This window comes from Schistocerca cancellata, chromosome 1 (genome assembly GCF_023864275.1).
Source record: "Schistocerca cancellata isolate TAMUIC-IGC-003103 chromosome 1, iqSchCanc2.1, whole genome shotgun sequence".
Lineage (NCBI taxonomy): Eukaryota > Metazoa > Arthropoda > Insecta > Orthoptera > Acrididae > Schistocerca > Schistocerca cancellata.
The window spans coordinates 1,161,710,025-1,161,731,164 of record NC_064626.1 but is presented as its reverse complement, the minus strand read 5'-3'; the positions used below and the strand labels follow the sequence as shown (position 1 = coordinate 1,161,731,164).

The 21,140-nt window shown below is 38.3% G+C and overlaps 1 protein-coding gene across 3 annotated transcripts in view; it reads right to left on the bottom strand.

Annotated features, from left to right (window-relative positions):
• The window catches only part of LOC126093593 (uncharacterized), a 111,773-nt gene extending 96,404 nt beyond the window's left edge, over positions 1–15,369 (bottom strand). The window contains exons 1-3 of one of the 3 annotated variants that reach the window (XM_049908732.1): positions 15,286–15,356; positions 15,048–15,168; positions 13,753–13,793 (exon numbers count right to left, since the gene is read on the bottom strand). In XM_049908732.1, coding sequence (XP_049764689.1) covers positions 13,753–13,767 — 15 coding nt within the window. In that variant the 5' untranslated portion in view covers positions 13,768–13,793; positions 15,048–15,168; positions 15,286–15,356. Of the gene's footprint in view, positions 1–13,722; positions 13,794–15,047; positions 15,243–15,285 lie in introns of those variants that run through there. The other 2 variants (XM_049908733.1, XM_049908731.1) reach the window with 2 other exon arrangements.
• Between the last annotated feature and the right edge of the window lie 5,771 nt (positions 15,370–21,140).

The following is a 21,140-nucleotide window of genomic DNA, read 5'->3' as shown; positions in this document are numbered from 1 at the left end:
GTACACCTGTACACATTTAAAATAGAATGAGAAAATGATAGAAATGCAGGGCATTCATGGCATAAAAAAGTCACTATCAATGCTACAATTCAGAACTTCCCTCTATTGCTTCCCATTTATACACCTATAAATGTATTGGGTACCATTACAGGGGTTGGGAGGGCTCAGATTTCGCAGCAAAATAATTGCGATCTGACTTTGAGTTTCACTTTGTGGAACAGAATCTCAGGATAGTGACTAAAATAAAAGAAATAATTTTGTCGTAGAGATTGCCAAAATTCAACAACTTGATATACCATATTTCCTCCATCTTTGTGAATCTATGTATGTGTGTCAGTGCCACCTCCAGCTTAGTCATCCCCTGTTTCTAACCTAGCTCTCAAGCACTACTGAACATTGTAATGATCTATTACTAATGCCAGAAGACACTAAGCAAAAGAAACAGTCTTGGAGTGATGCAACTGTTTCATACAAATTACCTAGCAGGCTAAATTTTGCTCCTTTGTTTTAAGCAAATTTTAATAATAATAATAATAATAATAATAACGAAGAACTTTAAGGCACTCTGGCTGGTGTAGATTCATGTCAGCACACTATGAAGATGAAACATCTACATAATATTGCACCAAACTTTTATTTTGCCAGTTGACCTACATTCCTAATCTACCACAATCTTCATTACTACTGACAGCAGCTGCTTGAAATTACTACAAAAAAGTAGGGAAAGACCATTTTGTACATATCTGAAGGCTTGGCTTGGTGTTTCTAACATCTTGTGGTGTATGAAAGTACACCTGGGCCACACAATTAATAAAAAGAATGATAATCCACTCTTTCTTGGTCACTGCTCCTTGAAATAAAGTAGACTTCAAATCAAAAATTTTCTATAAACTGCAAAACAATGTGTCTTTTATATCTAAGTAACAATGGCACAACAAGTAATACATTGTTGTTATAATTTAGATCAGTAAAAATTACTTCAGCGAGAAACGTAACTGGAATGTGTAATACATGCAACATTTAATTTCAATTAAATCAGTATAGTCCTATGATAAGTGCGATTACAAACTGTTCCACAGTAAGGTTCATTGAGTCCTTTTGAATGGTTTCTGTTGAAGCTGAGGTTCCCACAACATTCATCTGATTCTTGGAATGATTCTCCTGAATCTCTTCCCAAGGCATATTGCTTGATGACAGATAAAAATGAAATTTCATTAAATAAATAAATCTCTGAAACTAGGCCTGAATCAAAAATTGTTTCACTCACAATGCCACAAAGCACAAGTTTCTCATCAATGATCAAAAATAACAATATTGTGAAAATGATGGATTATATCTTCTGGTAAACCTTCCGGGATGTAAGGTCATGGTCCATGAAACTCTTCAGCTCCTAACCACGACCTTACATCCCGGAAGGTTTACCAGAGGATATGTCATCCGGTCGTGAAAGCCTTCATAAAATGATGGATTGCTACATACACTATGTTGGAGATACTGAGTTGCAAACAGGCAAAACAAAAATACTGCTAAACAAATAACCTTTCAGCCAAAAGGACTAATTCTGGAGTAGAAACACACACACACGCACACACGCGCACACACACACACACACACACACACACACACACACACACACACACACACACACACCACTCTCTCTGGGTGCCAGGGCCAGGCTGCGAGCAATTGTGCATAATGGGAGAAGCAATCTGGGTGGTGGGGGTAAGGAGAAGGCTGGGGGCGGAGAGGGGGACGGTAAACTGCTGCTTGTAGGAGCATACAGGGATGAGGTGGAGAGAGGGTAGGACAGCTACGTGTAGTCGGGAGGTTAGACAGAGGGTGGAAGGGAGGAGGGGGAGGGGAAAGGGAGCGGAAAATGAGAAAAGTAAAAAGACTGGGTGCGTTGCTATGTAGAGTTCACGCCTGCACAATTCAGAAAAGCTAGCATTGATAGGAAAGATACAGGTGGCACAGGTTGTGAAGCAGTCGCTGAAGTGAAGAACGTTGTGTCGGACAGCGTGTTCAGTAATTGGATAGTCCAGCTGTTTCTTGGCCGCAGTCTGTTGGTGGCCATTTGGGTGGACAGACAGCTTGTTGGTTGCCATGCTCACATAAAATGTACAGTGGTTGCAGCTTAGCTTGTAAAGCACATGACTGCTTTTAAAGGTAGCCCTGCCTTTGATGGGATAGATGATACTTGTGACCAGATTTAAGTAGGTGGTGGAGTGAGGATGTATGGGGCAGGTATTGCATCTATATCTATTACAGGGATATGAGCCATGAGGCAACAGGTTGGGAGTGGTGGTGGAGTACAGGTGGACGAGAATACTGTGTAGGTTGGTGGATGGTGGAGTACCATTGGGGGAGGGGTGGGAAGGATAGTGTGTAGGACATTCCTCATTTCACAGAATGACGAAAGATAGTCGAAACCCCGGTGGAAAAAGTGATTCAGTTGCTACAGTTCTGGTGGTACTGAGTCAAGAGGGAAACACTCCTCTGTGACAGGACGGTTTTGCGCAGTGATCGCCGACATAGTGTAACTGAGGAGGAATAAGGGGAACCAGCCCGCATTTGCAGAGGCAGATGCAAAACCGCCTTGAAAACCATCCACCAGGCTGGCTGGCACACCAGACCTTGACAATAATCCTCCAGGCAGATTCATGCCGAGGACTGGAACACCTTCCCGTTCAGGAAGCAGTGTGCTTGACTGCACGGCAGTGGAAGCATAGTAACCAGTTTTCTGTTTACTGCCCCATATATAAAAGGCACCGCTGAAGGTATCAACTACAAACAAATCCATGGTATGGCAATGGGCACCTGCATAGCACTACCCTCTGCCAACCTATTCATGGGCCATCTAGAGGCTTCCTTCCTATCCACCCACCATCCCAAACACCTCACCTGATTCACAGATTCACTGATGACATTTTTGTGATCCGGATCGAGAATGAGAACACCTTATCTTCATTCCTCCAGAATCTCAACACCTTCTCCTCCATTCGCTTCACCTGGTCTTCAACCCAACAAGCCACATTCGTCAACATTGACCTCCACCTCCTAAATGGCTACTTCAGTATCCTTTCATATCAAACCTATCAACCGTCAGCAATGCCTCCATTTTAACAGCAGCCATTCATTCCATACCAGGAAGACCCTTCCATACATCCTTAACCACCTACTGCTGCCGCATCTGTAGTGACAAGCAGTCCCTCTCGAAATATACCAAGGTTCTCACTCATGCCTTCACAGACTGAAATTATGCTCCCACTCTTGTACAGAAACAGCTCTCCTGTGTCTTATTTCTCCAGTAACCCACTAACTCATAAAGTCGCACTGTCCAGCCACTGAGGAGTATTCGCCTCATGACTCAGTACATCCCAGGACTGGAGCAACTGGATCACATTCTCCACCAGGTTTTGTCTACCTCTCGTTGTTCCTTGAAATATATCCTTCCCATATCACCCACAGTGGTATTCTACCAGCCACTGAACCTACACAATGTCCTCATTCACCTCCACTCTGTCCATGCTCCCAACTTCTTGAGTCATGGTTAATATTCCTGCAACAGATCTTGTCCTATACATCCTCCATCACTGCCTACTCCAGTCCAGTCACAATATCACCTATCCAATCAAAAGTGAGGCTACCTGTGAAAGCAGTCATGTGATCTACAAGCTAAGCTGCAACTACTGTGTTGCATTCTACATGGGCATGACATGACAACCAACAAAATGTCTATCCACATGAATGGCTACCAACAAACCGTGCAGCACTTTACTGTCCCTCCACAGCTACCCCTTCCTCTTCTCAGCCCAAGCTCCTCCTTACACCCACTAGCCAGATTGCTTCTCCCATCACGCACAGTTACTCACAGTCTGGCCTTGGCAATTAGAGACAGTGGTCATGTATCCGTGAGTAGTGGAGTGCACACGTGTGTGTGTTTTCTACTCCAGAACAGGGCCTTTTAGCCAAAAGCTTACTTGTTTAGCGGTCTCTTTGTTGTGCCTGTCTGCAACTCAATATCCTCACTATATGGTGCGTAGCAATCCATCACTTCTCATAATATTGTCATTATACCATCTTGGATTTTCCCTTATTTGTATACATAGAATAAATTTACTGGAAACACAGGTCATAAAAGGAAACCACTATATAAAAACAAGTTACCAGAACAGTAAATTTCATAATTGTTTAACGAACAATATCAGTCAATAATAATGGAATGTAATGGGTACATTCTATAAACACTTGCAGGAAGAATATTTGCATAATATATTTTATTGAGCTAGTATTTATTCCCTTTACACATGCAACAGTCATAACATAATGGAAACACCTGTTCTTAAAAATAAACTGACTGTTCGGCACTGTCCCCATGCACTTTAAATAAGGATAACTCATCATGCCATGACACATACATTATTGGAAGCTCCAGTCAACACATTGGTGTATTGGGGATATTATTGCCACTCCTGCTTCTTCTTCTTCTTCTTCTTCAAATCCAGAAAACTGTAGATCCCATTTTTATTTTTCTAGATGAAGCCTTGTAATAAATACTGGTACTGATTACTGATGTATAGGAAAGTTGTTATTTAATTTGGAGAAATGGACATAATAATAATAATAATAATAATAATAATGCTCATTCACTATTGTGGCACTTAATCTCAAATGCAGATGTCCAACTGGTGAGTATATTACTATCAACTTGATACTACAACACAAATGTTCCCATAACTGTTGTTTACATGCTATGTAAAATATCAATGGTGCAAATAAGCTAACAACTACTATGGGTACGATTGTACCACTACTTGATTACTTATACCAGACATGGTGTTTCAGACAAGATGGCAGAAATTTGATCTTAGTATACCTATTAACAAGCAGAACAACAGTACTAACTTTCTGAATGTCTTGCTTTGTGAAGTTTCCAAAATTTAGTAGTGTCATAGACAAAACCAAAAGCCGCAAATGACATTTTTGTAACCCGTAAAAACTATACCTTTAGTACTTTGATTCACCTTCCTTCATTTTGGCACATATTTGTGTGTTAAGCAATACTTTCTCATATTTTATTTTTCCTTTTCAAATTGCATCTTAAAAATCTGTTACATTATTTTTAACCAATACCTATTTAATCCAGATGTTCCTCGAGTTCATTTAGTGATACAGCTGGTACCATAAAGCCACTTCAGTGCCTATTTCTATTTTCATTTATTGTAAATGTTAGTTTTTGTCCATCCTTGTTACTATGAAAGTTAACTTATTCAGTACAAATGAGAGACAAACTGTTAAATACTGATTGCAACATATCACCATGTTGAACCTGCTTTTTGTGCAATTGAAAGGTGCACTGACTGCTATCAAGGAACTGGCAGCTATTGTATATGTGGCAGTTGGGCATAATGGAACAAGTAATATACTGGAATACTCTAAGTAATTGAACTACACTGCTTTCTCTTCAGAACAACTGATCCACAAACTGCATACCCATTAGACTGTCAGTGGTAAGTTATACCAAAAGAGGCAGTTATTAAGTCCTCTGTACAGCACAGATAGTAATAATGAAGAGCTGAGGATACTATGCCCTTACCCCCTATCAACAAATATGAAACGCTGTTTGAAACGACTACATTAAATAAGGTGCAGGGGGAATGGGTGCACGAACTTCATGCATTTCAAACACATGGCACATACTGGTGTCCCTTAGAAAGATGACAGAAAGGAACGAAAAGAAAACAATGTGCATTCAGTGTGTATCCACACGACCCATTCAACAAGTTTAAGAGGTCTCCCTCATGGCCACCAGGATGTAGGTCACTCTGAGATGTTACTGCCAGCAATGCCAAAATAAATAACGCCAGTCACCTGGATTCTGAGAAAACACGATGGTCACAGAAGGTGGAGTTGAACAACCACGACACAGTCTCATGCAACTAACAACGAAACAACTGTAATACTGTGATTTTGAGCCAAAAGGACAAAACCTGAGACTTGTGTGATTCTGACAACCTGTACATGCACCACCGAGACAAGAACTGCTGGGCCCCAAGACATTCTAGGCTGCAACACACATTTTATGTCACAGTGTGTGGCAGAATTTTTTTTTTTTAATTGTGAGACTGTCTCCAGACTGCTGCTCCAAAGAGCAAATATAAGGCTCCAAGAATAGTTCCTGACAATGTACAATATCAAGTTATTGGCGATCAAAAGTACATACTTTTGAAGGATTACCAGAGTTTCTAGCCCTCCTGAATAGCAACAGGACTCACGTAACATTTCACAGGGTCTGGGCTAAAATCTGAAATCGGTTACAGTATGATATTTAGGACAAACCTCATTGTTTAATGGAACAACAGGTTACATGAAAAGGGAAGTAATTTATAACTGTTAAAGATACCCCATTTTAATTTACTGTGGAAGAATTTGAATGTTGTTTGAAACCTATACCAACTGCCATGGCAATTATCAGAAGTAGCCAAAAATGTAGGAGCAGAAAACCTTCATTCATTACTACAGATGTTACATAACCATGCAGTATAATTTGAAATAATTTTAACTATCCTAGGAAAAAAAACCTATTTTACTTGCATCACATGAGACAAACTTTCTGTACAACTGTTATAAAATTTTCTTTGGAAATTAAATGAAGCACTTTTCAAAGAAGGTATATCAGGATTTTAAAATGTCATCAACAACATCATTAGAAGTGGATTAGTTTAAGAGGACAAGCATGGGGTAGTAAACTGATCATATGCTTTTCAAAGGAACCATCCAGGAATTTATCTTAAATTATTTAGGAAAAACAGACAGAAGCTAAATTTGGATGATCAGATGGGTATTCGAGCTTGTTTGAAGACCAATATCTTAACCACTGCATGGAAGAAAACACTTCCACAGGGAAAATCTTTTGAAAACAAATAAAACTTACATATCTGACCAAGTTCACACACATACTGGAATCAGTCATCAAAATGCAGATATTGCAATAATGTTTATCAAGCAACTGAGGGCTGTAAAACAAACATTAAAGTTTCCATGTATGTATAGTAAAATGGACAAGTAGTTGATTGTGCCATATTTCAAACAGGAACTACAAACAATTAATTCCAGCAACAGATATGTACATGAAAATAGCTCATGTTGAAAAAATTAACTGCTAAATCTGTAAAAAAAGATTGTAGCAACCAGGAAAGGTAAAGGAAAATAGCAGGTAAGAAATAGGAAATATCTTAAACACAACAGATGCTACACAACAGGTATAAGGCAAGACTTAGAATTGCTGACTGACAAACAAAAGTGCTCGATTTTACCAAAATGGTAGTGAATCACAACTTACAATGACTACTGTACAAAACTGAAGGGAAAGAAAGGAATTATCTACATACCCGACTACAGTCTAAAATGACTTTCCACATGATGCACTTGAGTGTCGTATAGAGCACATATTGGCAAAGTTTCATCATGTCAAGTTAGAGGTAGTCAATGGGAGGGTGGAATGGTGTAGCCAATGACAGATGATGACCATATGCCAGAAGTAAGAATTTTTCACATTTCCTATGCAAGTTTTACATAAACATTTATGCTATCAATTTATTCATAGTACCTTTGCACCTGCTTGCAATGTTGGAAGTAGCTGTTAATGATTTAGGCTGAAACATAAAATCTTGACTCTGGTGGCACGTAGATCTACACCACTGTCCAAGGCCTAGGTTAAGGCGGAAGGCGACAGTTTTGTTGTTACTAAGGAATCTTGGTTGTAGTGAAGGACTTATCTGTAGTGTAGTCCACAGTTCACATCAGATTAGGTAATGATAGTGAAACGTATGCAAAGAAAGGTATCAGTACACAGCACACTGTAAGTGGTTTGTACAGCATTAATATTGGCAAAGGCCAACAGTCAGTTTCTTCACATACCAATGTAAAAACTGATTTATTATTCTTCTGTTTCTAACATCTGTCAGTAAAGAAAATAAATCCCACAGGAAATGAATTGGGAAAGGAGTTGATCAAAAAGATCAAAAGACTTAATGAAAACACCATCATTACATACCATTCAAAATGACAATCCGCAGGATGATATAAGCTTTCACATCATACAAAAGGTCCATATGAAACACGTCTTGCGAATTTCCCTGGTACAGAAAGAAAATTTTAACATGAAACATGCAATGTTTCATGTACAATGACCAAGGAAAGAAAATTCACAAACAATAATGTAGCACAGTTTTATTGCACTAGCCACTGCTGAATGGTGTATCTCATTTCACTGTGCTGTGTTTGGGTTGTTGCAGTGGCTGGTCCATTGCAGGCAAAACCTGAGTATGTCACTTTCGCTTACACATGCTCATTATGAATCAGAAAACATAAGTTTGATAGCACACTTATGTCTTCGAAACTAAGCTCTACAGGAGACAAACAGAGACAAATCTGTGGAAGTGGTATTGGACAGGCACGCGACTTGAGAATATCACAGGAACATATTTTCTCAAAAATAAGCTTCAACATATTTCTTACGGGGAAAATGTCTAGTTCTAATGAAGACATTTTACTAAAATGTACTATGGTCTGGGGCTGTGCTGCAAATGTATATATGCAGAATTTGTTGAAGCTTCCAAAGACGGTCACTACACGTACCATGAAAATATGTTGTAGAAATTGTTGCAGAGACAAATTTAAATATCTCCAGATATTAACTGTCCGAGCACTGTACACATACGAAGTCATTCCTTTCTTAAATCTTCACTGCTCAGCTAATTTCAGTCGAGACACACATGATTACAACACAAAATCAGAATGATAAACACATAGAAAGTAAGTGTCTGAAATTAATGGATAAAGACTCAATAGGTGCATGCAGTATTTTTTTACAGTAAGCTTCCACACGACATGAATAATATCAAAGTGTTGCCTGCCTTCTGACAAATTAAAGCAGCACATGACTCTGGTTTGCCCCTACACTGAAAGGCATATCTAAATTTAAATTTTTGATAGCAAACAAGTTCTGCTTACCATAGGCTATAAGAATGCTCACTGCTGCTGTTTCTCATTTGTTTTTCTTCAGATGCACTGCTAGCTGTAACTGCCCTCACCAATGCAAGAAGAAAGGTGGTTTGAATATGATGTTGAAAGGTACTGCAGTAAGTTCAACTTCATCACTGACTGCCTGCCACTGATAATTCAACATCAAATGTAGCTGTGTGAGCAGCAGGTTCTCATAAAATAGTGCCTGACAGAGAGAGATGATTACTGTAGTAACTTTACATCCCTATCCATTTATTCTGATTAGGTTTCCTATGGTCTTTCCTAACCCTGAAGCAAGTGCTGTGGTGGTTCTTGAAGAAACTTCATTTCACGTACATATTATTTTTCTTTACACAATTATAATATTTTATTGTCCTTGGAAATTTCAGGAAAAGTTAGTGTTCCTTTACAAGGAGTTTGTTTTTCAATATATATATATATATATGTTTGTGTTCATTTGTGTGTCTGTCGACCTGCCAGCGCTTTCATTTGGTAAGTCACATCATCATTGTCTTTAGATATATTTTTCCTTCGTGGAATGTTTCCTTCTATTATAACCATATATATATATATATATTAGAAGGAAACATTCCATGCAGGAAAAATATACCTAAAAACAAAGATGATGTGACTTACCAAATGAAAGTGCTGGCAGGTCGACAGACACACAAACAAACACAAACATACACACAAAATTCAAGCTTTCGCAACAAACTGTTGCCTCATCAGGAAAGAGGGAAGGAGAGGGAAAGACGAAAGGATGTGGGTTTTAAGGGAGAGGGTAAGGAGTCATTCCAGTCCCGGGAGCGGAAAGACTTACCTTATGGGGAAAAAAGGACGGGTATACACTCGCGCACACACACACACATATCCATCCACACATATACAGACACAAGCAGACATATTTAAAGACAAAGAGTTTGGGCAGAGATGTCAGTCGAGGCAGAAGTGCAGAGGCAAAGATGTTGTTGAATGACAGGTGAGGTATGAGTGGCGGCAACTTGAAATTAGCGGAGATTGAGGCCTGGTGGATAACGGGAAGAGAGGATATATTGAAGAGCAAGTTCCCATCTCCGGAGTTCGGATAGGTTGGTGTTAGTAGGAAGTATCCAGATAACCCGGACGGTGTAACACTGCGCCAAGATGTGCTGGTCGTGCACCAAGGCATGTTTAGCCACAGGGTGATCCTCATTACCAACAAACACTGTCTGCCTGTGTCCATTCATGCGAATGGACAGTTTGTTGCTGGTCATTCCCACATAGAATGCATCACAGTGTAGGCAGGTCAGTTGGTAGATCACGTGGATGCTTTCACACGTGGCTCTGCCTTTGATTGTGTACACCTTCCGGGTTACAGGACTGGAGTAGGTGGTGCTGGGAAGGTGCATGGGACAGGTTTTACACCGGGGGCGGTTACAAGGGTAGGAGCCAGAGGGTAGGGAAGGTGGTTTGGGGATTTCATAGGGATGTACTAAGAGGTTACGAAGGTTAGGTGGACGGCGGAAAGACACTCTTGGTGGAGTGGGGAGGATTTCATTAAGGATGGATCTCATTTCAGGGCAGGATTTGAGGAAGTCGTATCCCTGCTGGAGAGCCACATTCAGAATCTGATCCAGTCCCGAAAAGTATCCTGTCAGGAGTTTCCTTTGCCTTTACAAATGTCTGCTTGTGTCTGTGTATGTGTGGATGGATATGTGTGTGTGTGCAAGTGTATACCTGTCCTTTTTTCCCCCTAAGGTAAGTCTTTCCGCTCCCGGGATTGGAATGACTCCTTACCCTCTCCCTTAAAACCCATATCCTTTTGTCTTTCCTTCTCCTTCCCTCTTTCCTGACGAGGCAACCGTTGGTTGCGAAAGCTAGAATTTTGTGTGTATGTTTGTGTGTCTATCGACCTGCCAGCGCTTTTGTTTGGTAAGTCTCATCATCTTTCTTTTTATATATATATATATATATATATATATATATATATATATATATATATATATATATATCTCTGTGTGTGTGTGTTTTATACACATTGTCAACAACTTAAGTTTCAAAATGAAATTAAATTACCAAAACAATTCCATGTACCATTTACATTTTTCAGCTTCAGAGGTGCATCTGCTATACTCTAAAGGTATTAAAGGACAGTCAGACAACCTCGAGTCCATTCTAGTCTGTTTTGTTTGAACAAATCACCAATTTTCATAGTTCGAATTTTGAAAATGCCTGGTCCCACCCGAGGCTGACGTGTACACGCTATCCACCTGACTAAATGTTCGTTGCACCTACTAGTTTCCAGACGCCACCTTTGTTCACAGAGTGTGACAGCTTATATGTGACCACTACAATGGAGAAAGGAGCCTGTGACCACTGGAAATAGTGTCACAGATTACCACCAAAGTCTTAAACCCAATACAAACATACAGTAGCTTGAAACTTCCTGGCAGATTAAAACTGTGTGCCGGACCGAGACTCGGGTCCCGAGTTCGAGTCTCGGTCTGGCACACAGTTTTAATCTGTCAGGAAGTTTCATATCAGCACACGCTCCGCTGCAGAGTGAAAGTCTCATACAGTAGCATTCTTACTCCCCATCGCTCATCACAACAAAACTAATAACACGAGAGCACAAATATAGGTGAGCAGCCAGTAATTAATAAACTGAAGTGATAAAGTGTGGATAATTTCTTCCACTTAACCATTAAACTATCAAAAAATTGATCTGTTACAGAACTAAATCATTTTCCTAACACAGAATTCAACTAACAGCAAATAAAAGTGTGCAATGCAAAACTCTGTACTCATAAAGTCGCTGGTTCCAATCTCGTTATTAGAATTTTTAAAAATTTAAATTCCATATTTATTACCAAATGGAAATGTAGATTAAGAAATATAGAATTACATTTCTTAACAAAAATTACATATTTTAACTTTTTAAATTACTGCTTATAAAACAGACAATTTTAGATTTATTTCAAATCTGGATAATTCAATGATCTAGGTATGTGGTGTAAAACTACTAATTTGCATAGGTATTTGAAAATTGTGAATAAAATTACAGCTCTTCCATGTTTGGAAATTGTGTGAAATTTATATCTATCTGTCTCGAAACATAAATGACTATAATTCCAGTTCCAATGCTGATACAGCAGTCAAACTTAACGTAACAGAAAGCTAATGAGTAGAGCTTCAGGTTCACATGTAACATGGTGGGTTTCTAAGAATTTTTACAAGCAAGGTCACTGACATTGACCCTGAAAATCTCAATGTGTTGCATAGTAATGCCCTGAACAATGTTCATCCATTCATGATGACAAACAACAAATGGAGAATTGAGGCCAAAATTGCACCATGAAGAGGATGCCTGAAATGTTGAAATGTAAAAAGCTGGTGCTGAGAGGATCAAAGCCAAGCACAATATCATGTCAAATGACAAAATATATAACAACATTACTTTGATCAAGAAAATAAAAAGCCCCAATCAGCAGCCAGAAGTTTATTAAAACTTGACCTAGGTTTCGATACTACTGTGAGTATCTCCTTCAGAAGTATATGATGTTACTTGGTACATATTTGTTGAAACATATTACATAATCATGAGCTAATCAGCTCAAGTCACATGCAGTAATTAAAATGTCCAATGAAACTGTAAATCTTAGTTAGACGTTTGCAATTGGTCAACAGCAATATATGTTTCACTTTTACTGTTTTAACAGATACTTCAATTACTGCATGTGACTCAAGTGGTTAGCTCAAGATTCACATAATATGTTTCAACTAATGTAACCAAGTAATGTCTTGTACTTCTGAAGAAGATAATTATAGAAGTATTGAAACCTAGATCAAGTTTAAATAAATAAACTTATGACAACTGATTGGCAGTTTGTCTTATTAATCAAAGCTTACTCACAATTGCTTTTAACAGCCATGTTCAAGACTGCATAATTACATTACAAAATGATTACATAAAACTCATCTGTGCTGTCCTAATGCTAAAGGAAAGCTTAAACTTTAATCTAGGGTACTAGGACTACACTGTCATCAAGCCCATATAGTGAGTTATAACCCTGTTGTTTGCCAAGTTTGCGAATTAAAATGCAAAACTGATTTTGAAACTAAACATGAACATAAGAACAAATATCACAAACTACTGTCATTCATTATGTAGCCTATAATGTGGTCATCTACTTACAGTTTGAAAATGAAAACATAGACAATCATTGACAAAGAGCTAATAAAAGCCAACAGCATATCACATATTACCATTATTATATAAATAAACTATATACTTCATAGAATGTGTCATCAAACCCATTACAATCTAGCAATGGGAACCACATTTCAGAATAAAAACAGAAGGTGTTACTTAAATCTCCGGCAAGCAAATGCATAGTCAGAGCCCAAAATACAGTATCATATCATATTTTGTTAGAGCCATGAGAAGAGCTTCATGCAAAACTTGGAAATCAAATCATTACAGAAAAGAGTACCTCTCAGAGTTAACTAGTCATTAGAAATCATGTTTCTGAAGAAAGAGACTGCTACAAATCAAGTTACTGTCAGCCAAAATCATGAGATGAATGGTGAAAGGAGAAAGCAGTTATAGAACAGGCTACAGGTTTTATACAATTGGCTACTTGCTTCGTTAGAATGCACAAGCATGTTACAGAATAGAAATTCTGGCAAAAACTCAGCATTACAGGAAGCTCTTACAATGTTATTTTCCAAGCTTTCGGAAAATACCTGTTTTCCCTCCATGGCTTTCCTTTTGCGTCCAGAGTATACTATAAAGAAAGTACCAAAGCACACATTATGTAAGTTCAGTTAAATGTTTAATAATTAAATGATACTATTCATGCTAGAGACATTATGTACAAATTAACATGCATACTAAAATGGCAAGTTGTATGTTGAGCCTGAAAAATGAACACTATTATAATTAGCAAAAATTAAATGTTAAACACTAGGCTGTTACATAAAGTACTAAGAAGCCCTGTTTTAGAAACCTGAACTTTCTAAATGGGTCAGTGCACACCATGAAAAGAAGTACATGTCATTCCATTTGGTTTTTGATATTCACAGTGTTCTCTTTTGTTTCACAAATGATCATTTACTGCATAAACAAGTCCCCTATAGGCATGTAAACAGTTATCAGCAAGAAGGATTTTGTGCCTGTCACAACATAGAAATAAGCTGCAAGCAGCATTTAACTGTTTCTTATTCTGACAACTACCATTACGTTATGCAGTAAAAGTTCACAGTGAATACACGTCGTTTGTGAAATGTTACATAGGCAAGGTCAATGAAAAATGTCAGTGTACAGCTGTAAGAGAGTTTATTTTGATATGTTAACATGTACTGAAAGTACAACTAGTAATTATTCTCAGCTTTATAAAACTGTTTGATGTAATGATAAGCTGTTATTCTCTGACGAATTTGTAAAGTTAAAGATGGTGAACACTAGCATTAATGGATTACTCATTCGGGAAAAATGTTTCATCATATATTTTCCGTATATAAAACCTGAAATGTAATCACGTTATACGTGTTACTGAATGACGTCGGAGTCAATGACTAACACATGTGCATTATTAAGTGGAACTTACACAACAGAAAGGGAGTGGGCGGAGTAGGTAGAAGACAAAAAGGGAACGGTATTTGGCGATGAATAATAAAATTATCATTTTCAGTTAAAGAGTTTCCTGGTTATGTCATCAGTCCATTCAGATTTTCTGCAAATTCTTTCACATTTAGCGCACTTATTGTATGGTTAAAACGATTATCAATGTTTCAAATTTAAGAAGTGCTCTTGGGAAGATTAAATAAAAAGTGAAATTTACAGACACCTTTATATTACCACTTTTACCCATTTCGCCGCATAAGAAACGCAAAGTCCCTTCTCAACTGAAAGGTACACCAAGAAAATGACCTGAGTGAAGACATCCCAGCACCCCTTGACGTAAACGAGGAGCGAAATAGTTAAGGTAATACTAACAAAGTCGTACTATCCTAGCTTCAAGTGAACTTCTGAGAATTACCTTTACGCAGTTGAGCCGCGAAGGAACAAGACGTATTTTAAACAATTTGAGGCGACAAACGTTTTACAAATATACACAGTACCATAACAAACCAAACGCACATATGTTGTCCTTTCCTAACCTGCAATACACCAAAACGCGTTCACAATGTTTATTTTATTTATATCGATATATTTTCTATACACAGAAAGAGAAACACTGGCGTCTAAACTTCCGATAAGACTCGTGCTTAGCTTACTTTAAATCACACAGCTGATCCGCATGCCTTTAAACACAAGTCACACATTTTAACACAACTTCATAGACCAAAGATGCAAACGGCTCGTAGCAACAGTAATCACTGCGTAGTTATGAAGTGCTGTACGACGGTAACGATTTTGAACGTAACAAATAGGAATAGTTCTTATATTTATCATTTCTCAAGTATTATTATAATTTCAGGGTCCAGTAACAGTGTGAAAGTTCTGTGTCATCTTTCTAAAGCATATAATGCTCAACACTAAAGCGATCCGTTTTACTCATTGTTGTAGTTACAGACGCAACTTGGCTTGAAACATGATGCATTACAGCAAAATAACGCGGTAATAACGATTTGTTAGAGATCAGATGGTGAATTTAGTGCAGCAGAGGGAAGTAAGACTTTTCAGACGAAAGAAAAGAAAAAAATTAAAGTCTGCCTGTACAAGCGTGCCGGGTGTCATGGCCAGAATTGTCGCATTTTAATATCATTTTTATTATTATTAAGAGGCATGCACATGTTCAAATTTATTGACAATTATAGCTGTCAAACCTTCAACATACTGAAGCGATCTCAGACTATCAATAACATTGACAAAAATTGAGAACTGGCAACGAGAGCTTACAGTTAAAATGTCGAACACGCAAATGAAAGCGTGTGCTGCTGTTATATTAGCCGTAGATAGCTTGCAAGCGTTAGAAAACAACTAAAAAGACGAAACGGGCCCGAGACTGGTTGGAAAAAAGGAACGACTGATCACGTGTTAATTTACTGTCTGAAGTCAGAACCATGGACCCGAAAGTTGTTTTCCCATGAGCCCTGGTTCATGCGTATAGTTATTAGCGCTGATACGAGATAAAATAGAGAAGCAAAATACCTTACGTTAATGAGAGAGGCAGTCGCAGTCGAGAAGAGGATAGGAGTGAGTTAGTGATTTCTGGCGGCAGGCAAGTCATCCTAATGTTTAAGTTTAGTTCTGTAATATCAGCTAGCACCATTAGTAAAATTCCGTGGAAACCTATTAAGCAATTATATCTGCCTGGCAAGAATCTGTTCAGGCAATTAACGTTTAACAGTTTCTTTTCTCGCTTTTTGATCATTTGGCGAAACTGGCACTATTTCACAGACCACTTATTAGTCATTGAAGATATATCACCTATTTTTCGAAATGGGTGCGTTTTTCCAAACTGCTATATAATACATCAATTTGTACTATATTTTCAAATTAATGAAGTAAGCAGGGTCGCTCTATTTGCCCAAGAAATTCACAGTGCCGTAGACACTGGCGAGCAGATTGATGCCGTATTCCTGGACTTCAGGAAGGCATTTGATACGGTTCCGCACTTACGTTTAGTGAAAAAAATACGAGCTTACGGAATATCGGACCAGGTTTGTGATTGGATTCAGGATTTCCTAGAAGAAAGAACACAACATGTCATTCTTAACGGTTCAAAATCTGCAGATGTAGAGGTAATTTCGGGAGTACCGCAAGGAAGCGTGATAGGACCTTTATTGTTTACAATATACATAAATGACTTAGTTGACAACATCGGTAGCTCCGTGAGGCTATTTGCAGATGACACGGTTGTCTACAAGAAAGTAGCAACATCAGAAGACTCGTACGTACTCCAGGAAGACCTGCAGAGGATTAATGCATGGTGCGACAGCTGGCAGCTTTCCCTAAACGTAGATAAATGTAATATAATGCGCATACATAGGGGCAGAAATCCATTCCAGTACGATTATGCCATAGGTGGTAAATCATTGGAAGCGGTAACGACCGTAAAATACTTAGGAGTTACTATCCGGAGCGATCTGAAGTGGAATGATCACATAAAACAAATAGTGGGAAAAGCAGGCGCCAGGTTGAGATTCATAGGAAGAATTCTAAGAAAATGTGACTCATCGACGAAAGAAGTAGCTTACAAAACGCTTGTTCGTCCGATTCTTGAGTATTGCTCATCAGTATGGGACCCTTACCAGGTTGGATTAATAGAAGAGATAGACATGATCCAGCGAAAAGCAGCGCGATTCGTCATGGGGACATTTAGTCAGCGCGAGAGCGTTACGGAAATGCTGAACAAGCTCCAGTGGCGGACACTTCAAGAAAGGCGTTACGCAATACGGAGAGGTTTATTATCGAAATTACGAGAGAGCACATTCCGGGAAGAGATGGGCAACATGTTACTACCGCCCACATATATCTCGCGTAATGATCACAACGAAAAGATCCGAGAAATTAGAGCAAATACGGAGACTTACAAGCAGTCGTTCTTCCCACGCACAATTCGTGAATGGAACAGGGAAGGGGGGATCAGATAGTGGTACAATAAGTACCCTCCGCCACACACCGTAAGGTGGCTCGCGGAGTATAGATGTAGATGTAGATGCAGATGAATCAACATTAACCGTCCTAAAGTGGTATATACAATGATTACCCTTGAATAGGCATATCAAAATTCTTTTGTATTAAAAAGACGTCTTAAAAACTGAATGAGAGGCATAGCACACACAACGGCGTATTGAAAAATAATTAGTGCACACTAACGTCGCTTAGTTGATTCCTGAAGCTCTGTGAACATCTGAATGGAGAATATTGTCAAATCGTCAATACTTGACCTCACACGTTCAGCATGTATTGACAGTATTGAGAATATTTTGAGATCCATCAATACTGCTCGTAAGTGTTTCTAATACTGACAATGCTTCCGTGCGCGCCCTCAGACAGTCAATATACTGTCAGTTTGACAGTATTATTGAACGTGTGAGGGCCCCTTTAGCATTTCATTATCAAATTATAGAGACTGAGCTAGCATTGAAATATAAAGATTAGGGAAAGTGAAGTAGGACCACATTAAATAAAAACTTATATAACTTGAGAGAAAAACATTCCATGGTTAAAATCAGTAGCTATTGAACTCAAGAAATATTTACAATAGCCATATCTTAGTAGCAATATGGTAGCATAATGTTCGAACAGTTCTACACATTAATTCTTCAGTGTCAGTGTTAACAAATAGCAGATTGAATACAGAGCATTTTGAATCTTTGTTTGGTATGAACTTTTCCGTTGCCAATGATGGTCGTTCATGTTGTTGTTGTTGCTGTGGTCTTCAGTCCAGAGTCTGGTTTGCTGCAGCTCTCCGTGCTACTCTATCCTGTGTAAGCGTCTTCATCTCCGAGTAACTAATGCAACCTACATCCTTATGAGTCTGCTTAGTGTATTCATACCTCTGTCTTCCTCTACGATTTTTACCCTGCACACTTCCCTCCAATATTAAATTGGTGATCCCTTGATTCCTCAGAACGTGTCCTACCATGATCCCTTCTTCTAGTCAAGCTGTGCCACAAATTCCTTTTCTTCTGAATTCTGTTCAGTACCTCCTCATTAGTTACGTGATCTACCCATATAATCTTCAGCATTCTTCTGTAGCACCACAATTCGAAAGCTTCTATTCTCTTCTAAACTATTTACTGTCCATGTTTACTTCTATAAATGGCTGCACTCCATACAAATACTTTCAGAAACGACTTCCTGACACTTAAATCTATACTCGATGTTAACAAATTTGTCTTTGTCAGAAACGCTTTCCTTGCCATTGCCAGTCAACATTTTATATCCTCTTTACTTCGACCATCATCAGTTATTTTGCTCCCCAAATACAAAACTTATTTACTACTTTAAGTGTCTCATTTCCTAATCTAATTCCCTCAGCATCGCCTGATTTAATTCGACTACATTCCATTATCCTTGTTTTGCTTTTGTCGATGTTCATCTTGTATCCGCCTTTCAAGACACTGTCGATTCCGTTCAACTGCTCTTCCAGGTCCTTTTCTGTCTCTGCCAGAATGTCTGTCTCTGCCAGAATGACATCGGCAAATCTCAAAAGTTTTTATTTCTTCTCCATCGATTTTAATTCTTACTACAATTTTTTCTTTTGTTTACTTCACTGCTTGCTCAGTATAGAGATTGAATAATACTGGGGACAGGCTACACCCCTGTCTCACTCCCTTCTCAGCCACTGCTTCCCTTTCATGGCCCTGGACTCTGCCATCTGGTATCTGTACAAATTGTAAATAGCATTTCGCTTCCTGCCGCGTTTAGAATTTGACAGGGAGTATTCCAGTCAACACTGTCGAAAGATTTCTCTAAGTCTACAAATGCTAGAAACGTAGGTTTGCTGTTCCTTAATCTACCTTCTAATTTAAACTGTAGGGTCAGTATTGCCTTGTGTGTTCCAACATTTCTATGAAATCCAAACTCATCTTCTCCAAGGTCGGTTTCTACCAGTCTTTCCATTCCTCTGTAAATAATTCGTGTTAGTATTTTGCAGCCATGACTTAATAAACTGATAGGTCGGTAATTTTCACACCTGTCAATGCCTGCTTTCTTTGGGATTGGAATTATTACATTCTTCTTGAAGTCTAGGGTATTTCACTTGTGTCATACATCTTGCTCACTAGATTGAAGAATTTTGTCATGGCTGGCTCTCCCAAGACTATCAGTAGTTCTAATTGAATGTTGTCTACCCCGGGGTCGTTCATAAACAGCATAATATTCAGAACGAATAGGGGAAAGCTGTCCCAGGTTTTGAATAAACAACAGCCTCAGATGTCTAGGTCTTCCTTTTTGCGAATAATTTAGTTGTGGTTTTTATCTCTCATGCTAAATGTTTCTTTGTTCTCATGCACATAAATGCGGTACCTGAATATATACTGTCTAAGAACAGTCATTAGTGCAAGCTGGATATTTGTATTTGTTTTTGTCTGTGCTCTTACAACAATAACTTCAGTACACTTAAGTACTTGAAGATGGGTAAATCTATCAAGATGCTATTTTCTGAAAATTCGCCATATTATCTGTAAATCACTAACTAATATATATATATATATATATAAGTTAGTGATTTACAAGTTCCATAGATCATTTGCACGATTCCTTTGTTGAACAAGTCAGTTTACACAATATGTGTGTATATATATATATATATATATATATATATATATAAGTTAGTGATTTACAAGTTCCATAGATCATTTGCATGATTCCTTTGTTGAACAAGTCAGTTTACACAATATGTATAGACGATTACTGTCAACATTAAAGAACACATTAGGCTAGCATGGAATAACAGGACTTGTGAAGGAGAAATGGTTTTAGACTAGATTTGGAATTTACTTCGATACCTGTCAGACATACTAAGTTACTGTACTGTGCAAATGATCAAAGATTTTTGTTGCTGCATGTTGAACTCATTTCTGAAGCACTGACAGGTTTAATAATAGGTGATAAGGACCACGTTTTGAAAATTTCTGTATGCCGGGAAAACCTCAGATCACACATCAAGGGCCACGTTTGTCTCTAGTGTTGTAGGTATGGACCTCATTGTTCTTCTGAAATGTGCTGGATTATTTATGATGAATTATATCAGCGAATATACATATTGTGACAGCAAAATTAAAATGCTTACCTCCTCGATGAGATATATACATCTACTTCTATGGTCAGCTCCACATATTATTCTTATTGCTTGCTTTGGTAATCAGTACTTTCTTTCTAAGTGGTGAGCTATCCCAGAAAATTACTCCATAAGACATTGTTGAGTGGAAGTATGCCAAACACACTCTAAGAAAAAAACAAAACAGCTCACCACAAAGGAATTATCGAAATGGGTCGGAAATCGGTAGAAACGTAGTGCATGTCCAGACAAATAAATGATAATAATTTAAGAAAAGCTGGATGTTTTATTCAAGAGAAAGAGCTTCACAAATTGAGCAAGTTAATAATACACTGGTCCACCTCTGGCCAGTTTGCAAGCAGTTACTTGGATTGGCATTGGTTTATGGCGTTGGTG